Source organism: Capricornis sumatraensis, chromosome 20, assembly GCF_032405125.1.
Source record: "Capricornis sumatraensis isolate serow.1 chromosome 20, serow.2, whole genome shotgun sequence".
Taxonomy (NCBI): Eukaryota; Metazoa; Chordata; class Mammalia; order Artiodactyla; family Bovidae; genus Capricornis; species Capricornis sumatraensis.
The window spans coordinates 18,203,363-18,223,294 of NC_091088.1; the positions used below are offsets into that span (position 1 = coordinate 18,203,363).

At 52.7% G+C, this 19,932-nt stretch overlaps 2 protein-coding genes across 2 annotated transcripts; both read left to right on the forward strand.

Moving 5' to 3' along the window:
* The first annotated feature begins 7,855 nt into the window (after window positions 1–7,855).
* On the forward strand, window positions 7,856–9,572 carry FOXC2 (forkhead box C2). Its single transcript, XM_068993346.1, has one exon. The coding sequence runs from the start codon at window positions 7,856–7,858 to the stop codon at window positions 9,362–9,364; it is 1,509 nt and encodes a 502-aa protein (XP_068849447.1). The 3' UTR covers window positions 9,365–9,572.
* A 9,255-nt stretch (window positions 9,573–18,827) lies between these two features.
* On the forward strand, window positions 18,828–19,868 carry FOXL1 (forkhead box L1). The gene has a single exon (XM_068993479.1). It carries the CDS (start codon window positions 18,828–18,830, stop codon window positions 19,866–19,868), a length of 1,041 nt encoding a protein of 346 aa, XP_068849580.1.
* The last annotated feature ends 64 nt before the right edge of the window (window positions 19,869–19,932 follow it).

Here is a 19,932-nt window from a genome sequence, read left to right on the forward strand (position 1 = left end):
CAGTCTGCTTTTTCTGGGCTCTGATAATGAATCCTTTTACCCCACAGGGTTAATTACAGGCTTGTAAGTTGCTGGTATAAAAAACTAAAATATCATAGACATTGAGTCATGTGTTCAGTCATCTCTTCACGCATACACTCTTGACTGTGTATATATATAGTCATGAAATTATATAAATGTATGTTTCCACACAGACTATTTACATAGAAGTTTGTGTTTTAACTTTTTAAGTTGTCTCTAATTTCCAAGACACTAACCCTAATCTTAAAGAGGCAGCAAAGTAATGAGTTAAGAGATCCCAATTCCCTCACTTGTAGCTGAAAATTTGGGGTTACTTAAAATCTCTAGACCTAAGTTTCCTCACCTTTAAAATGGTGATAGTAACAGTTCAGTTCAGTCGCTCAGTCGTGTCTGACTCTTTGCGACCCCATGAATCGCAGCATACCAGGCCTCCTTGTCCATCACCAACTCCCAGAGTTCATTCAGACTCACGTCCATTGAGTCAGTGATGCTATCCAGTCATCTCATCCTCTGTCGTCCCCTTCTCCTGCCCCCAGTCCCTCACAGCATCAGAGTCTTTTCCATTGAATCAACTCTTCGCATGAGGTGGCCAAAGTACTGGAGTTTCAGCTTTAGCATCTTTCCTTCCAAAGAAATCCCAGGGCTGATCTCCTTCAGAATGGACTGGTTGGATCTCCTTGCAGTCCAAGGGACTCTCAAGAATCTTCTCCAACACCACAGTTCAAAAGCATCAATTCTTCAGCGCTCAGCCTTCTTCACAGTCCAACTCTCACATCCATACATGACCACAGGAAAAACCATAGCCTTGACTAGACAGACCTTAGTCGGCAAAGTAATGTCTCTGCTTTTCAATATGCTGTCTAGGTTGGTCATAACTTTTCTTCCAAGGAGTAAGCGTCTTTTAATTTCATGGCTTCAATCACCATCTGCAGTGATTTTGGAGCCCCCCAAAATAAAGTCTGACACTGTTTCCCTATCTATTTGCCATGAAGTGATGGGACTAGATGTCATGATCTTCGTTTTCTGAATGTTGAGCTTTAAGCCAACTTTTCACTCTCCTCTTTCACTTTCATCAAGAGGCTTTTTAGTTCCTCTTCACTTTCTGCCATGAGGCTGGTGTCATCTGCATATCTGAGGTTATTGATATTTCTCCCGGCAATCTTGATTCCAGCTTGTGTTTCCTCCAGCCCAGCATTTCTCATGATGTACTCTGCATAGAAGTTAAATAAGCAGGGTGACAATATACAGCCTTGGCGTATTCCTTTTCCTATTTGGAACCAGTCTGTTGTTCCATGTCCAGTTCTAACTGTTGCTTCCTGACCTGCATATAGGTTTCTCAAGAGGCAGGTCAGGTGGTCTGGTATTCCCATCTCTCTCAGAATTTTCCACAGTTTCTTGTGATCCACACAGTCAAAGGCTTTAGCATAGTCCATAAAGCAGAAATAGATGTTTTTCTGGAACTCTCTTGCTTTTTCGATGATCCAGCGGATGTTGGCAATTTGATCTCTGGTTCCTCTGCCTTTTCTAAAACCAGCTTGAACTTCAGGAAGTTCATGGTTCACATATTGTTGAAGCCTGGCTTGGAGAATAGTACCTACCCCAAAAGAGGATTAAAGAGATGTCACAGGCAGAACATCTTGGCACACAGTGGGCGTGCATTATATTTTCTCTTTATTTATTAGGGAGAAAAGTCTTGGAAAAGTCATACATTCATTCAGTAAACACTTCCTGTCCACCTGCTCCAAGGTACCCTGCAAGGCACTAGGGCTGCAGAGAAACAAGACAGAGTTGCCACTGCCTGGAGAGGTAGGACTTGTGTAGCAGACATGAGGTTGCTAAACAAAAGTCAGCTCATCATCTGCCTTGGCCCAGGGAAGACTGAACTTCCCGTCCCTGGGGTGTGTTGGGGCCACGTGATCAGCTCAGTGAGTTGCAAATGGAAGAGACATGTCACTTGGACACTTAATTTCCAGGGCAGAATCTCCCTCTCTTGCCCCTGCCAAGGTGACAGGAGAGGAAGCCTTTGAAAACCCAGGCTCCTGAGTGACACCCAGCTGTTGGCTCAAGACTATGAAGTCAATGAGACTTGGGTTATCACTGCAGCATATACCAGCCTCAATTGACTGATATACTGTGTAAGCAAACCAACTGTACAGCAACAAGGAAAAGGCCAACTATAAAGTTCTGGCATCCATTTAGCTCTCTTTAAGAAGAAACCCTGGTGCTTGGAAAGATTGAAGGCAGGAGGAGAAGGAGATGATAGAGGACAAGATGGTTGGATGGCATCACCGACTCAACAGACATGACTTTGAGCAAACTGGGAGATACTGAAGGACAGGGAAGCCCGGCATGCTGCAGTCCGTGGGGTCGAAAAGAGTCAGACACAACTGAGTGACTGAAGAAGAACGTACGTATATCTTTAGTACTCTGTTTTGGAAACATCTACAGTACTCTATTAAATTTCTCCAATTTTGATTGTGCTAATTGGGGCAGTGCTTGAATTATAAAGATAGATAAGCTCCTTAGGGCTTCCATGGTGGCTCAGATGCTAAAGAATCTGCCTGCAATGCAGGAGATCCAGATTCGATCCCTGGACCAGGAAGATCCCTTGGAGAAGTTAATGACAACCCACTCCAGTATTCTTGCCTGGAGAATTTCATGGATAGAGGAGCCTGGTGGGTTGCAGTCTATGGGGTTGAAAAGAGTTGGACATGACTGTATTTTTGAGGTCAAATAAGTGGATCCTAAAGGTAATCAACCCTGAATATTCATTGAAAGGACTGATGCTGAAGCTGAAGCTCCAATACTTTGATCACCTGATGGAAAGATCCAACTCACTGGAAAAGACCGTGATGCTGGGAAAGATTGAAGGCAAAAGGAGAAGGGGGAGACAGAGGATGAGACAGTTAGAAAGCCTCACTGACTCAATGGACATGAATTTGAGCAAACTTCAGGAGACAGTGGAGGACAGCAAAGCCTGGTGTGCTACAATCCATAGGCAGCCAAAGAGTCAGACACACTTAGTGACTGAACAACAACAACAAGGCTCCTTAGACATTCAGCTTTAACAAACAAACAAACAGACAGAACAACCGCAAGTTAATGTGATAAAATCCATGGTTGTTCAAGATTGTTGAACACAAGAAGAGGAGACACTGGGAGCCAGTTGGGTCCCCAAGGTAGTTTACAATATGGAAACCCTAATTTCCTTCCATGGAAAGATGTTTGCTTCCATCCCTTTATAATTTCCAAAATAACAAAGGTGGTTTTCTCCCATTTGTTTTTAATTTTGAAAATTTTCAAAGTTAGAGAAAATTTGCAAAATCAATAAACAATGAATACCCACATACCATAGGTTCAGCAATTGGCCTCATTTTAGATACATTTCTCTTTCCGTCTCCTCTCTATACACACCCTGCCTCTTAGTTGAATCTTTTAGAAGTTGCAGAGATGATTAGTATCAGCTCTAAATATTTTGACATGCATCTTTTAAAAACAAGACATGCTCTTAGTTGATCACATATAATTATCACACTCAAGAATTTTAACCTTGATACAAGACTACTACTGAATATGCTGCCAGATTAAAATTTCTCCAGGTATTCTCAAACCTGTCCTGTATAAGTGTTTTTTAAAATTTCCTCCATCTAGGATTAAGTACTGCATTCAGTTGTCAAGTTTCTTTTATCTTTTAGTGAAGAATAGCCTTTACCCCCGTTATTTTGTTGTTCATGGTGCTACCTTTTATGAACGGTGGTTTGGAAAAGTTTCTAGCAGTGACGCACTTTTTGCCCCGGAAAATATTTCTAGGTGCCGGATTGCAGTGGATCTTTAAGAAAGAGCATTGATTGTGATGAACCCAAGGGTTCATCAGATCCCAGGTAGCTTTTGGAAGCCTGAGACTGCTCTCATTCCTGGACCCTTTCCCTAAAACCTCGTGAGCCCAAGAGAAAAATGTACTGAAAATAGAAGAGACACAAAGCTCCTTTCGCTTGTCCAATCTTTGGGTTCTCTGTTGTGCCTCAAAAGCAGAAGCGGTTGCAGAGATGTTTAAGTCTCTTTTAACTTTGGTTAAGGTTATGGGTTGTTACTGCCAATGTCAGGCACACACATGCAGCACAAACATTTTTGATGAATTCCCTGAAACTCACGCTACACATGGGGCAGAAAGACAGCTGCCGCGGGGAGACACGGAGGAGAGCAATTTGTTAACAGCCCTGGAAAAAATATTGCCAGACTTGTAGACACCTAAGAGGAGCAGGTTTTATTTGCTTAAAACCTCAGCAAGTCTCCCTAGAGAGGATTTCTTGCTCCCCAAGCAGTTTCAAAGACATTTCTGTTTTCCAACACATCATGTTCTTGACACATTGCAAAACTATGGAAAATGTTTTGTTTTATCTTGATCCACGCTCGGCACAGTTTATTTACCTTCTTTCTACTTTATTCCTGCCATGCAATGCTAAGGTGCCTCCATACGGTGTCAGCACCTCCATTGTAACCAAAACGGTTGACCCCCACCCCCACCCCCCAACTATTTTAAGGGTAGTTCCCTAGTAAGCCTCAAGGTGGCGCCGACACCACGGGGCCGGCCCAGCTGCCTCCAGGTGCAGGAGCCCGAGGCGCCCAGACTAGGGCTCGATGCCGGGTGGCGGAGGATTGATTTCGGTATCTTCTGCCGTTATCTTCGCTTATTATTCTAGTGATGCACGGGGCCCTCTGGGGGCCCGATTAGGCTTTCAGCTCACTGACAGCAAGGTCAAGAATGGTAGAAATCAGCAGCCTCCAATCCAAAATACTTTGGCAGGAAAAAGAAAAGATCGGAAACATGGTTTTTGCAAAGTCCAGGTGTGTGGAAGGTGTTGTTTTAATAACCTGAACAAACATCTCTCCCGGAGTCCTACTGAGCGGAGAAGAAACCTAATTCCAGGGGCAAAGGAAAATGTCTCTCTCACCTCTTCTGTCTTGATTATAAGGACTTTTCCCCTCCCACCCCACTTTTTTTTTTTTTTTTTTGCATTGGGGGGATAATTTAGGCAGTTCATCCTAGTTCTTTTCAGATGTTATTGGTTTAAACCTGGACACCCTTGTAAACAGAAACTCAGGCAGAAACTGCCATTTTGGGATTTATTTTCCGTGGTCCTTAGCTATTTTGGTTTTTGCCCTGTGATGTGATAAGGCTTTAAAAAATGTTTTAAACGCACCTCATTAAAAGCAGAGTAAATAATATTCCTGTAGGAAGTCTACAGACTGAGGGGTGTTTCCTGATCAATAGTTTGCATTTCCATTAAAATTGTGAGAACTTGGGCTGCCTGTCACGTAGTCGAGGAGAAAGACACTTTTTGCTAAATTTTTTTTTTTTTTTAGTGGATGTGAAAATACTAGAGGTATGAAAAAGTAATAAGGTTGTAGTGAAAGCTGGAGGGGTGGGAGTTCAAACCATTCATCTGTGAGCAGAAGAGTGGGCAGCCTCATTTTACTTCGTTGCCCCCCTAAAAATCAAATTAGAGAAAGAACCCAGAGTGCCCATAAAAAATGGAGTGAATGTTTCAGAAGCACAATATTCTAGGTAATAGGAAACTATTTTGTAATAAATACTTTCCCTTTGATTTTTAATTTATCAGGACATAATACCATTCATCGGTAACGAACGTATTTTTCTTTTGTTCCGTTTTTGAAAATGAATGAAGTGTACCCAGCGCCTTCTATTCACTTCTCCAAACGCTAAGGCTGACGGTAGATTCTCGAAAACCCTTTTCTTGGGGATCTAATAAACAACTGATGGGGACAGTGAGGAGGGGAAAAGGAATCCTGAAATATAAAAGTTTTATCCGAAGTCTTCTTCCCTACCCAACCGGATAGACAACTTCCAAAAGAATTCTGGCCAGCGTTTAGCCCGCCACAGAGTGTCCTGCCCTTCGGGGAAGCGAGCGAAAGGGGACCTGATTATTCGAGGTGTTGAAGAAATAAATACTCAGTGCACAAATAAACAAACTTCCCGGGATTCCTCGAGAGAAGGAGAAAGCTCTGAAGGGCGAGGATCTCCGAGTCGCTCTAGGTTCGTATACAGAATAATAACGTCTCCCGAGGTGTCTTGAACCATTTGCAATCGCTTGCCCCATCCTCGCACGGAGCCCGGGTGCCCAGATCACCTTATCAAACCGCAGCCAAACAAAAAAGACTAACATACAGAAAATCAATGCGGAGACTCCCAAGGGGGCTTCGCCAGGAGCGGGAGGCGGGGGCTGCGCGCGGGGCTGCGGGTTCCTGCCGGCGGGGCCGCGGTCGGGAGCCCGCGCTACGGACGCGCGTCCCCGGCGAAGCCCCCGCCGACTGTGGCTCGGGTTTCTCCTCGCGGGCAGGGGAGCCCGGCTCTGCCGCAGGGCCGGGTGGCTGGTGCATTGTTCCCGGCTTCGGGGAGCGCGGGAGTCAGCCTGTCAAAGGGAATTTATCTCTGGGAAAAGGGAGAGACGCGGCGAGGCTGGGGTTGGTGGGCTGCGAGCGTCTACGCCGGAGGGCAGAGGGGGAGATGAGCAGAATTATTTCCCTCTCTTCCCCAAACCCCACAACACCGCAACCGATGTCGGGGATGCTTTACCGAATCCACTGAGAGTTTAGAGGATTATATTCTGGAGGCATCGCTACGATCCCCGCTTCGCTTATCTGCCTATCCCCTACAGACGCCTGGGCCTGCCTCCTCAGGTGGGGGTGAGGGGCACTCGGTTTCTATAATTCGCCTCTTAAACATTTATAGGTTATTCTTGACGGCCCTGAACCTGGAAACTCCCCGTTGATTATTAATTATTTGCTTAAATAATGACCACATCCAGAGGAGGCCTCTCCATTCCAATTCAGCACATTTACTTGGAATCCATTATACCTGGGCCCCCCACAATTAGGAAATCTAATTATTCGCCTCATCACTCATTAATAAGAAAAATAGTCCCAGGTTCTTTGCTACTTACAAGGTCTTTGGGGAGATATTGGACTACATTAATCAATTCGATTTTATATCTCAAACTCACTTTTATCTGCAGAGGAGACAGTTTTGTTTTTGTTTTTGTTTTTTTGCTCTGGGCACGTGGGCCCATTAACCAAAATGTGATAATAAAATAAATTTTAATAAGATATAACTCTTTTTAAGAAAAAAAAATCTTTTCAAGTTAAGACTGGGCTGCAGGAAAGTCTGGTTCTGCGCGGCTGGGTCTTAGAGCCGACGGATTCCAGCGCTCATCGTCCTGATTGGTGCCAAGTCCCCACAGCGGCCGCCTTATTGGTCCAAAGTTCCTGGAGAGGGCGTGGCCGGGGGAAAGTAAAACCTCGCTTTCACCAAGAAGACTTTTGAAACTTTTCCCATTCCCTAAAAGGGACTTTGCCTCTTTTTCCGGGCTCGGCAGGGCAGCACTCTGGACCCCGGCTCGCCGACCCTCAGGGCTGCCGATTTGCTGAGGAGGGGGGCTTGGAGAGCCGCCTTCCCTTTCCTGACGCGGACCGAGGGCCAGCCTTGGTCCACCGCGCGCGCGGCGTCTCCGCTCGGTCCCCGGCCGCCCGCCGAGTCCCGAGAGCGAGCGAGGAGTGAGCCGGGGCCGGCGCTGCGTTCGCCGGGGCGCGCCTTCCAAGATGCTGCTCCGCCCGGTCCGCTGAAAGCGAGCGCCCCTTCCCGGCCCGAAGGCGGGCGCCTCGCGCCGGCGCCTCCTCCAGCTCACCCCTGAGGCTTCCAGGCGCCCGGGGCTCCCCCCGCCGGCTCCCTTCTTTCCTCTCTTGCTCGCGCTTGCTCTCGTAGGGCCTTCCTCGCGGTCCGTGCGCGCAGGCGGTGGCTAGCCGTCTCGGACGCAGCATGCAGGCGCGCTACTCTGTGTCCGACCCCAACGCCCTGGGAGTGGTGCCCTACTTGAGCGAGCAGAATTACTACCGCGCGGCGGGCAGCTACGGAGGCATGACCAGCCCCATGGGCGTCTACTCGGGCCACCCGGAGCAGTACGGCGCGGGCATGGGCCGCTCCTACGCGCCGTATCACCACCACCAGCCCGCGGCGCCGAAGGACCTGGTGAAACCGCCGTACAGCTACATCGCGCTCATCACCATGGCCATCCAGAACGCGCCCGAGAAGAAGATCACCCTGAACGGCATCTACCAGTTCATCATGGACCGCTTCCCCTTCTACCGGGAGAACAAGCAGGGTTGGCAGAACAGCATCCGCCACAACCTCTCGCTCAACGAGTGCTTCGTCAAGGTGCCCCGCGACGACAAGAAACCTGGCAAGGGCAGCTACTGGACCCTGGACCCAGACTCGTACAACATGTTCGAGAACGGCAGCTTCCTGAGGCGCCGGCGGCGCTTCAAGAAGAAAGACGTGCCCAAGGAGAAGGAGGAGCGCGCCCACCTCAAGGAGCCGCCCCCGGCGGCGTCCAAGGGCGCTCCGGCCGGCCCCCCTCTAGCGGACACCCCCAAGGAGGCCGAGAAGAAGGTGGTGATCAAGAGCGAGGCGGCGTCGCCGGCGCTGCCGGTCATCACCAAGGTGGAGACACTGAGCCCCGAGAGCGCGCTGCAGGGTAGCCCGCGCAGCGCGGCCTCCACGCCCGCCGGCTCCCCTGACGGCTCGCTGCCGGAGCACCACACGGGCGCGCCCAACGGGCTGCCCGGCTTCAGCGTGGAGAATATCATGACGCTGCGAACGTCGCCGCCCGGCGGCGAGCTGAGCCCCGCGGCCGGGCGCGCGGGCCTGGTGGTGCCGCCGCTGGCGCTACCCTACGCCGCCGCGCCGCCCGCCGCCTATGGCCAGCCGTGCGCACAGGGCCTGGAGGCTGCGGGCGCCGGGGGCTACCAGTGCAGCATGCGCGCCATGAGCCTGTACACCGGGGCCGAGCGGCCGGCGCACATGTGCGTCCCGCCCGCTCTGGACGAGGCCCTCTCGGACCACCCGAGCGGCCCCACATCGCCCCTAAGCGCCCTCAACCTCGCCGCCGGCCAGGAGGGCGCGCTCGCCGCCGCCGCCGGCCACCACCACCAGCATCACGGCCACCACCACCCGCAGGCGCCGCCGCCCCCGCCGGCTCCCCAGCCGCAGCCGGCGCCTCAGCCCGGGGCTGCCGCTGCCCAGGCGGCCTCCTGGTATCTCAACCACAGCGGGGACCTGAACCACCTTTCCGGCCACTCGTTCGCGGCCCAGCAGCAGACTTTCCCTAACGTCAGGGAGATGTTCAACTCCCACCGGCTAGGGATTGAGAACTCGACCCTCGGGGAACCCCAGGTGAGCAGCAACGCGAGCTGTCAGCTGCCCTACAGATCCACGCCGTCCCTCTACCGCCACGCGGCTCCGTACTCCTATGACTGCACGAAATACTGACCTGCCCCTGCCCTCCTCTGCCCTGGCCCGCTCCGGCTTCGCCTCCCAGACGCGACCCTCTCAGACAATTCAGGCTGCAGAGACGCAAAAAGAACCAAAACTTGCCCACCGCTTTTTCCGCAGACCCCGGGAGCAGAGAGAGCGCGCGTGCCAGCCTCCGCCCTCTGCGAAGCTGCAGGTAACTTTAACTCGCCGCCCCGTTTCTGAGATCCCAAGAAGCCCCAGTACAGGGACGCGGCCCAACGAAATGAATAATGATTTAAAAATCCCCCTCCCCTTCCAAGATGGCTGTGCTCACTGCTCCATTCGGGGTTTCAAAAATTATAACTTATGGACCAAATCCCATAGCGACCCAGTAATGACTCTCTGTAGAGACCCCCATAGACCTATGGGGGTCTCTATAGATTATGTATGTGCTGTGTGTAATTTTAAATTTCTCTAACCGTGCTGTACAAATGTGTGGATTTGTAATCAGGCTATTTTTTGTTGTTTTTCAGAGCCATTAATATAATATTTAAAGTTGAGTTCACTGGATAATTTCTCATCTTGCCCGACCATTTCTAACTGCCAAAGTGAAAATTCAAGAAAACTATCTGAGGTTTCCTTCTTCCCCTGTACAATTATGAGACATAATTCTTTTCCCAGTTGTAGGTCTTTTACAAAACAAGAAAATAATTTATTTTTTTGTTGTTGTTGGCGGATAAAGAAGTCAAGTATCTGATACTTTTTATTTACAAAGTGTGATGGTGTTGTATAGTAGATTCCTTCCCCAGCATTCCTAAAAGAAAAAAAAAACACTAAAAATTTAACTTCACCTGTGTTTGTCTTATGTGGTCTTAATTGTTGTACTTGCCTTAAAATAAACCCATGTTGTTTTTCTGCCCAAAGTCCGGACAGTGTGTTTGTATTCTCAAATTTTTACAAATGAGGTGTGGTCACCAATCCACCTGTTTTGATTATTTTTGTTACACAGGTGGGTAAATGTGTAGACACCTACAGATGAGCACAGAGGACTGCGGGAACTCCCCTATCGTCCTGCTGGTGTCAGAAAAGGCTTTTGCCTAATTCAGAATCCCACCCTGACCCAGGCAATAGAGAACTAGTCCTGGTTGGATGTGGCTGCCAGAAGGGCTGTGAGCCGTAATGACATTTGCTGTAATGCATTTTGTTAAATGCAGAAAAACATGCCAATAGTCAAAACAAACACCACCATTCCATCCCAATGTCCAACCAGCTCCGATTTAGGAGGTGAGGGAGGGGAAGATAAACATTTTCCATTAGCTACCAGCGAACCAGGGGGAGTCCTGCTTTTCCTCAATTTCCTAAAATGCGGGCTTCCTTCCCTACTTTGATAGTTCTCCAGAAAAGGATCTGAACCAGGATTTCAAAAATCCAAAGGGGATTGAGTCTGTACCATTTAATGACCGTCCCTGGGAGTAGCCAGATCAGAGGTAAATTTTAGACCTCTCTACTTCTGGATTTGATTTCTAAATCTTTACCCTATTGCAGTGAAAAACTTTAAAGCCTCATAGCACTTAAAAAATAATTTACAATGCTTTCAGAGTTATAAATTTGTCAGCTTTTACAGTATTTTAAATGACAGATGACTTTTCAATTTTGATATCTCGTCCTTAAAATTTTAAGTAGCAACACAGCCCCTGTGAGGTACAGCTGTGGGGGGAAATGGCTTTACTATCTGTTTCACTGGCTGAAACACATAGCTCCCCTCCTGGTCTCTCTGTGTGTGACTTTGGGGTCCAGAGCTCCAAACTGGGAATGCGTTTCCCACCCCAGCAGATGAGCTGTAACCTTCCCTGGAGTACAGCTCCCTGAACTTAACACTTTAGGAGATAATGATTTTCCTGGATACAGTGGCCTTGAATGTAACCTGGGTATTCTGTTGTTTTTAACATGCCATTTTGTCTCTGTATTATGCTGAAATAGCACTGGGGAAAGTTTCAGCATAATAATTTCCCCCATATGTGCAACACAGATTCTTTCAATCTATGGCCCCAGAGGTGGCAGCTGGTTAAGACATGAGGGCTGCATTTTATTCCTTTTCGTGACCGCAGGAGGGGTGAGCCAAGGTGCTTGGTGCTTAGTGAGTGGGAAGGACCAGAGACAGAGGGAGAGACCCGGGAGACCATTCTCTGAGCGGCAGAATGAGGCCGCAGATTGCTGCTTGCGGCTCAGGGCACTGGGGTTTCACTTTGCTCCCCTCGAGGAGAGGTTTCTGGCGGGTTCTTCTTCCCCAGATGTTTTAAAGAGTCCTCCCTGAAAGCCTGCTCTCATCTTAAAATCTGGAACTCAGAGGAGGTCTCAGAGACACAGGGAAAACAACGGAGAGAGAAGTGGAACCCACCGGTCAGAGACCTGATCTGCCCTGACACCCTCTGGGGTCTCCTACCTTTGCGAAAGTCTCTTAAAGAAGTCCCCGCTGTGGGTGGGCTGCTCACCTGACCGGGTAGCTCCAGAAGGCCATGGAGCCCAGGGCGAAGGCCCTTTCCAGTCCCCTGAGAACCTGGGCACCTGGGGAATGTGTTGGAAGCGTCACCCGGGGCCTCTGGAGGCCGTGGGGTGGAGGCGAGTCAGGGCCTGGGGCGCGCGGAGGCCGGGGCTCTCGGAGCCAGGCCCAGCCCCGGCCTTCGGCCTTCGGCAGCCCGCGCGGCCGCCGGGCTCCGCGGCCTGGGGCGCCCGTCGCTCCGCGGAGTGCGAAGGGCAAGCCGACTAGGCTGAGCCCAGGCACCGCCGGCGGCCTTGCTGGTCTTCGCGTCTGCAGCCGGCGCGCACAAACGGCGGCGCGCGACGCGGGGCGGGGGACCCAGGGTGGGGGACGTCCTGGCCCCACGGATCCATCCACACGCAGCTCCTTCCCCCGCCGCTCTTCTCGGGAGGCCCGGGGCCTTGGAGGAACTGGGGAAAGGAGGCCGGGGCTGGAAGGGCCGGAATGCCCGTCTCAGGCTGCCAGCACTCCTTGCTTGGGCGGCTCTGCGGTCCACAGACGCAGTTTGCATGAAGCCGCGTGTGATAGCCATGTTTCTTCCTGACCCAGTAAGATGCAGCCGGGCAGGTCTCAAAGATACTGCGAATAAAACAGAAGCGACCCGAGCACCACGACAGAGACCGTTTCCCATAGACATAACCCTGCGTCCCTCACTGGCCTTGGCTGGGTGGACTGTGTCTCTCCCCAGGGTGTGGTCTTGACAGGTAAAGGCCACCAGAGAGATCCAGTGGCCTTTGAGCACCCTGGTTCTCAGCCCCGGAGGGGCTGCAACTGGAGTAGCCTCTGCTTCTTGTGAGACTCAGAGAGACACTCAAGCTCTCTGCTTTCATCCAAGGCTGAGAGCTGGGCCTCTCTCCCGTGGCCAGATTTGGGTCTGCGGCCCAGCAGCCCTCATTGCCCTGGTTCAAGTGGCTTGTCCCGGAAGACGCCAAAATCAGTGTTCATATGCACTCTCAAATTGCTGGAGCAATGGGCTAGGGGGTCGTAGGAGCACATCTCGCCGTGTAAACAGGTGTCTTTCCTTCCTGGCCTCAGTCTTCTCATCTGTAGAATGAGCAGGTGAGTGCAAGGGCAGTGCTGGCTGCCGGGTGTGCTTTTTCCTTCATCCCCGGCTCCTGCAATGGGCCCTCACTTATCCTCGCTCCTCTGCTCTGCTCGTAAGAGGTGACGACCAGAAGTTAGAGGGAGAAGAAAATGCAGGGTCCCAGGAACGTCAGCATTTGGCTCATAGATCTTTGGGGGTCCATCTCCTCCCCTTTACCCAAGACTGCCTGGAAGGTTGCCTCTGAGCCCAGGAGAGGTTGGTGAGCTTCACCCGAAGTACAGAGCAGAGTTCCCAGGTCCCTGGAGGCTGAGTGATCACTGCCTCCGACCTCATCTCCATCCTCAGCCCCAGCCCTCATCCAGAAAACTGGCAAGGGTTTTGGGCCAGGATGGCCAATGGGAATGTATGTGCCCAATGGCTCAGTCGAATCCAGTTCTTTGTAACCCTATGGACTGTAGTCTGCCAGGCTCCTCTGTCCGTGGGATTTTCCAGGAAAGGATCCTAGGGTGGGTTGCCATTTCCTTTTCTAGAGAAGCTTCCCTACCCAGGGGTAGAACCTACATCTCTTGCATTGGCAGGCAGATCCTTTGCAGATGAGCTACCAGGAAAAGACTCCACTGAAGAATGAACAGAAGGCACTGGGGGCTCAGAGCCTGTTCAGGGCATCTCAGGGGATGTGACCTGCATTGTGAGGACACTGGGCTCCCGGGCTCGGGGGTTTGGGGTCAGTGGAGAAGTAGAGCTGTGAGGTTCGGCACCTGTAGGTGCAGCCAGGCCAGGGGTGCTGGGAGGCCAGACTCCAGGTGAGTGGAACACACTGGTCAGAGCCACCCAGTGTGCTTGCTGGTACCATATACTTGAAATGCTTTCCCAAACTTTGAGAAGCATTCCCTGCTGGCCTCTGTCTTGCATGGCCTCAGCTCACCAAGGCATCTGAGATGTTGCTTTTTGACAGAGGCATGTGAGGAAGGGGACGAAAGCTTCAGGCAGCTGGAAAGGCTGGGACCTTACCTCACGCAAGGCTTGTCCTCTCCACTGTGGCAGGGTTTCTGCTCTGCAGCAGAAGGACGGCACTTGTGTGAAGTCTGGATCTTGAAGGTGTCTTACTGGTGCTACGGTTTTTGCTTTGTCAGGTCTGTGAGGCTTTATCCTGGGGCTGTGAGTGTGTGGAGGCTGAAACACAGGAAGGGGGTGGGTGAACACCCTGACAAGCTTGCTGGCATCCATGGTCCCTTTGAGGGGGATGGAGTTGGGGAGCGCTTTGTGCTGTCCACATGCCCACCCAGGCTGGGAGGTCACGGAGGCCAGAGAGACCGTGCTGACCTCAGGAAGGCTCAGTGGCCCTTGACCTTGGGTCCTACCTTTCCAGCAGCCTCTCTGGACACTCTCTGTGCCCTGACATTATTTTTCCAGATGGTCTCCCAGAGGAAATTTTTTCTCTAACTGGAACCCAACTCAACCGGAGCACCAACTCAAGCCCTACGCACACAGGCCAGCTGAGGGTTCATGCACCTGGGGCATGTTACCTCAAGCTCTCTGAGCCCCTTTCTCAACTGGAAAAGTGACAGGATCATCTAACAGAGCTCTCGTGAGGACTAAGGAACCTAATACCCATGCGCAAAGTGCTGCCAAATGTCCAGTCCATCGTAAGGACTGTTGCTATTAGGATGTACCTGGACAACAAAAGAGAAAGGATCCTTGGATCTCAATTAGCTACATACATCAAGCTACATGCTGATGTGCTTGGGCAGGGCAGTGCCCGGGCCCCAACTGCCCCTGCTCTTTAGGACTAAATCAGCATCAGCTGACCAGCCAGCCCTTACCTTCATGGCTCACTTCCCCTGAGAGAAGCAGACGACACTGCTCCCCATCCTTTCAAAGCGGGAGAGGAGGGCAGGGGAGGAAAGAGTCTCCCAGGTTTTGTCAGGGTGTAAGTGAGGACTCTGGGTCTCCTACTTAGGATGCCTGAAATCTCCCAGCTCTGGGGGGAGGGGCAGCGCAGACCTCTCCTCTCCAGAGGGTTCCCCTTCCGCCCACCTTGATTACTCTAGACACACCTCTCAGCTTCTGTGCTCAATTGAGGGTGTCTGACCACAGTGAACCCACCTTTGGAGGAAACCATGTGGATTCCAACCTGTGCTATTTACTACCTTCATTGTTTTCTGGTGCTCTCTGCCTGGCCTCAGTCTCCTCATCTGTAAAATGGGCAAATCCATACTCCCATCTTCTGTAGATGGTGCCAGCGTTCTCAATAGGATTTCCGCAGGGTCCTTGGCATCCACACACAATAGCTATTATAATGTGACTGTTTTCCTGTCTTTGGAACACTTCCTCTTGAAGATCTGAGGCAAGTCAAATTCCTGGGCTCAGTTTCCTGGTCTGCAGAATGGGGCTGATTTTTTTAAAAGTTCTGTTTCTTAGGATTACTGTGAGAATGGAGTGACTTAATACAAGGAAAGCACTTAGAAGAGTGCCAGTGCATAGTAATTCAAGACAGAATTAGCTATTAATGTTATCCTTATTCTCATCATTCTCCTCAACATTTTAGATTGTCAGTAAAGCGATCTTGAATCTTTTTAGCGCTGCTCTTCTCAGACTTAAGGAAGAATCGTTCATTCACCCCACCTCTACACACACACACACACACACACACACACACACACACTCACTCACACACACACACACAATGTGTTAACTGTCTTCACACTTAGAAAAGCCAGGCGGATAATCGGGAACACGACGCAGATCATGGTTCTCTTGAATGTCAGCCTTCTTTGTTTACCGGTGAAGCAGAAGAAGGGCGTATGGGGGTGCAGCGCAAGAGCAGGGGCTCTCCCCGCCACCCAGGCTTTGTCTGCGAGGCCTCTGTGGTCCCCGGCTGGTTGCCTGACCAACCCCAGGAACAGGCTTCCTGCCAGGGCGCTGGGAATGGTTCGTCCTACGCTGAACCCAATTTGTTCTTGGGCCCCCGAGTTGGAACTGCCGCGGTCTTTCCGGAAGCATAATTTCTGGGAGACCCGCGCCCACTGACTTCACAGATGAATGTGCTTTTCCGGGATCTGAAGACTTCTGAACCTGCAGGGAACGGTCAGTGTCTCCATCTGGCTCTCTGAGTCACCCTGTCTCCCCGCCGTCTCCCAGGCTCGGCTGGTCTCCCAGTGAGTCTCCCGACAGAGCTTCCGCACGAGGGCGCATCCACACGGCTCTCAGCGCCTGTTCCCTGCGCTCCCCGGAAGTAAGCCTCCGCTCGGGGCTCCTGCCGGCGGCGTCTTCGGCTTCAACTGCACACTTCACCTGGGAACCCAGGATCCGACCCCTCGCCGGAGCCGGGTTGAGGCGCCCTGCCGGAGTTCTGCGGCCAGAACCTCCCAGAGAGGTTGCTAACTGCTGCCAGCACGTGAAGTGGGACGCGCCTCTCCAGACGGCCGCTAGAACTGGGGTTGTTTTTTCTTTACTATCAGTGCCCTGCCCACCAGCCGCGCGTGTCTCCGCCTGCGTCCCGCCCATGCCCAAATTGGGCGGTGTTTATCATTGTACGAATTCAAGCTCGGATTTGCCTCCTACTTTAGAAGGAGCGCCGCGGTGGCGCGCCTCAGGCATCGCTGTGCGTGCTGGACTCTGGGTGTCCGGGAAACTCCAGGGAGGGCTCGGGTGAGGAGGTGGGGGGCGAGGGACCACGGAGTAACACCGGTGTGTCTCTCGGTCTGGGTCTGCTGGGGCCGGGCACCGAGGCTGGATGCAAACTGGAGCTTGCAGGAGGCGCGCTGATCTGGAGGGTTGGGGTGACTCTGGAGCCCGTGGAGCCCGTGGGCTGCAGAAGCGCCGACATTGAGGTTCTGTTTCCATCCCAGGATTGAAGGGGGGTGCTCCGATGAAAACCAGGGATCCACAAAGAATACAGCTCTCCGCCCCCTCTTGGCTGGAGGGCCATCCTCGAGACCGAGTCGGGGACCAGCTGGACACTGGGCTTCAGTTAGAAAAGCAGCGCTGGGGACAGGGGCCTGAATGTGTCCCAGGGCCTGACCTGGCGCTCCCTCAAAGCCCTGCCTGCACCCGAACCGGTTTTTCGACCCTGTCAGCGAGTTCCTTTTAGGTATTTCAAACGTCCCTGCTCCCCTGTGGTCTCTCCGGAACCCCCAAACACAGGCTTTACCTTCTGGACCCTCCATTTTAGAGTTGGGATCCTCCCTGCTTTCCCACGTTCAGAGATGATGCCCCGAGCCGCGGCGGTGGGTCCCCAGCATGGTGCTGCCTGTGTGACAGTGGGACAGCCCTTAAGGGGTTAAGCAGCAAATGTGCCTTAAGGCACCTTTAGTGTCCTTCCTCAAGCTAGCCCTACATGCCATCTTCACCCCTCCCTCTTCTTCTTGGGCATCCACATGGTTTACTCAATGAGATGTTAATTTAGTTGTCCTGAGCTTTTTCTTTCTTCTAAAATATATCCAGCAAAGATCGTAAACAGGAACGAGTCACGTTAAGTTCCAATCCACCCCCTCCCCAAAGGCAGCAGAGTAGGGGAGACACCCCCTTCTAAATCAGCATCATCAAGGTTTTTGATTCAAACCAGGACGTGGCTAAATGTAAAATGAGTCAGGGTGGGGAGTGCTTACACCCCAGGGTGAGTGGGTGGGGTGGGGTGGGATGGGGGGGAAGCGAGCAGGCTTCCCAAATGCTTAATGTAATCATGGGCCAGCTGCGTGCACTTGTAAAGTTGTTATAACCCCCTCCTTGTTATAAACAGGAAAGCGCAGAATATAAAGCAAGAGACCCGCATTCACAAATACCAGCTCTCCCCCGCCAGCTGCCAAAGTCCCCTTTTATGGTGTTCCTCCTTGCAATCTCAGCCCCATCAGAAAGACTGTAACTTCTCCCCCTCGACTCTCCTAAAGGGGTGATTTTGAAACTTGCCCCCAACCAAGCTGTGGACCAGCTACGGCACGCCTTTGCCAATTCTCAGTGCCCCGGGCCATCGGCATCGGAAAAGCTGGGCTCCTGGGGTTGTCTTCTTGGATCCCCAGGGAGCCCTAGGGGGCAGGCCTGCCCGTTTTGGGATGCGAGGCCCCTAGGGAGTACACCCCACCCCCAATTCCTCCAGGGCATCCCGAGGATGTCTCCCAGGAGGGTTGCATCCTCTTCTGATCGGGCATTCATCTATCTCCTCTCCCCTGCTAAAATATCTGAGAGCTCTCCAAGACCTCCGAAGGCATTTATGAGACTGTGTCATCTCTCCATCTCCTACTAAGCCTGGGAGAAGAAAAGGTCTTTTGTGGGAGGCCATGGGATTTCGGGGCTCCCCCAGGCCAGAGGTAAAACAGCCCTGCGCCCCTCCCACCTCCACCTCGTCTTCCTGGCGGGGCAGACCCTGCTCCCGAGCCACCTCGATCCACATCCTGCCTGACTGACTGTGTGTGCTTACAGCGTCAAGGGGTGGACGTGATATTTCAAACATCAGATCAGTGCGTTTATATATTGGGTGCCCGGAAATTTTTCCAAATAAACACAGCTTGATTCAACTTGGGTGGGCGGACTTATCAACAGACTAATTCTATAAACAAATGAAGGAATAACCCTGAAACCGATTGGCTGGTATCAAAAAGACACGTGGAGGGAAAAGCTTGGAGTTTTTCAGCAATGAAATTTTAATTAATGTGGGTGGGCTGAGAACACAGCGACTGTTTATCATAGACAATTTATTTTCCAGCGCTAAGTCAACATATAATAGCAAACTTACAACAATTATTTAACATTTTTAAAGCCATGAAGAAGGGACAGAGCGCGGAGCGGCTGGGGAGAGCGGCAGAGCGGGAGGCAGACGCAAGGCAGGCTCCCCGGGAGGGCCCTTGCGGCTCCGGGCGCAGTCCCTAAGCCGCCCGGTCGCCGGCGTCGCCGGGAGCTCAGCGCGGCTCCCGCTCGCCATGAGCCACCTCTTCAGCCCCCGGCTGCCTGCTCTGGCCACCTCGCCCATGCTCTATCTGTACGGCCCCGAGAGACCCGGGCTGCCTCTGGCCTTCGCCCCCGCGGGCGCGCTGGCGGCCTCGGGCCGGGTGGAGCCCCCCCAGAAGCCGCCCTACAGCTACATCGCGCTCATCGCCATGGCGATCCAGGATGCGCCTGAGCAGAGGGTCACACTCAACGGCATCTACCAGTTCATCATGGACCGCTTCCCCTTCTACCACGACAACCGGCAGGGCTGGCAGAACAGCATCCGCCACAACCTCTCGCTCAACGACTGCTTCGTCAAGGTGCCCCGCGAGAAAGGGCGGCCCGGCAAGGGCAGCTACTGGACCCTGGACCCTCGCTGCCTGGATATGTTCGAGAACGGCAACTACCGGCGCCGGAAGAGGAAGCCCAAGCCCGGCCCAGGGGGCCCGGAGGCCAAGCGGGCCCGCGCCGAGACGCAGGAGCGCGGTTCAGAAGCGCCGCCGGAGGTGCGGAGCGCGGCAGGGTGCCCCCGCCCCGAGACCCCCATCCAGGAAAGAGCGCCCGCGCGCCCCTCGCCCCTTCGGGAAGCCTCCTCTCCGCCACCGGCGTCCCTCCCCTGGCCCAGGCCCGGGTCCCCAGAGGGGGACGCGGGCGACGCGCTCCAGGGCGCAGCGGCGGTGGCTGTCGGCCAGCCTGAGCGCACGGTGGATGGCCGGGCGACTCCTCCGCGCCCCGCCTCCCGCAGCTCTCCGAAGAGTTCGGACAAGTCCAAGAGCTTCAGCATAGACAGCATCCTGGCCCGACGGCAGGGGCAGAAGCCGGCTGGAGGGGGCGAGCTCCTGGGGGTCGCCAAGCAGGGGCCCGGCGGCTGTCTGGGCGCCTCGCTTCTGGCCACCTCCTCGAGCCTCCGTCCGCCTTTCAACGCTTCCCTGATGCTCGACCCGCACGTCCAGGGCGGCTTCTACCAGCTCGGGATCCCCTTTCTCTCCTATTTCCCCCTGCAGCTCCCAGAAGCGGTGCTTCATTTCCAGTAAAGCAGACGGCGGCTCCTTTCCCTCGCCCTGGTCTGAGCTCCGTGTGAGCGAGCAGGGCTCTCAC

Coding starts and splice junctions, on each gene's coding strand:
- FOXL1 (XM_068993479.1), top strand. CDS start 18,828: ATGAGCCACCTCTTCAGCCCCCGGCTGCCTGCTCTGGCCACCTCGCCC.
- FOXC2 (XM_068993346.1), top strand. CDS start 7,856: ATGCAGGCGCGCTACTCTGTGTCCGACCCCAACGCCCTGGGAGTGGTG.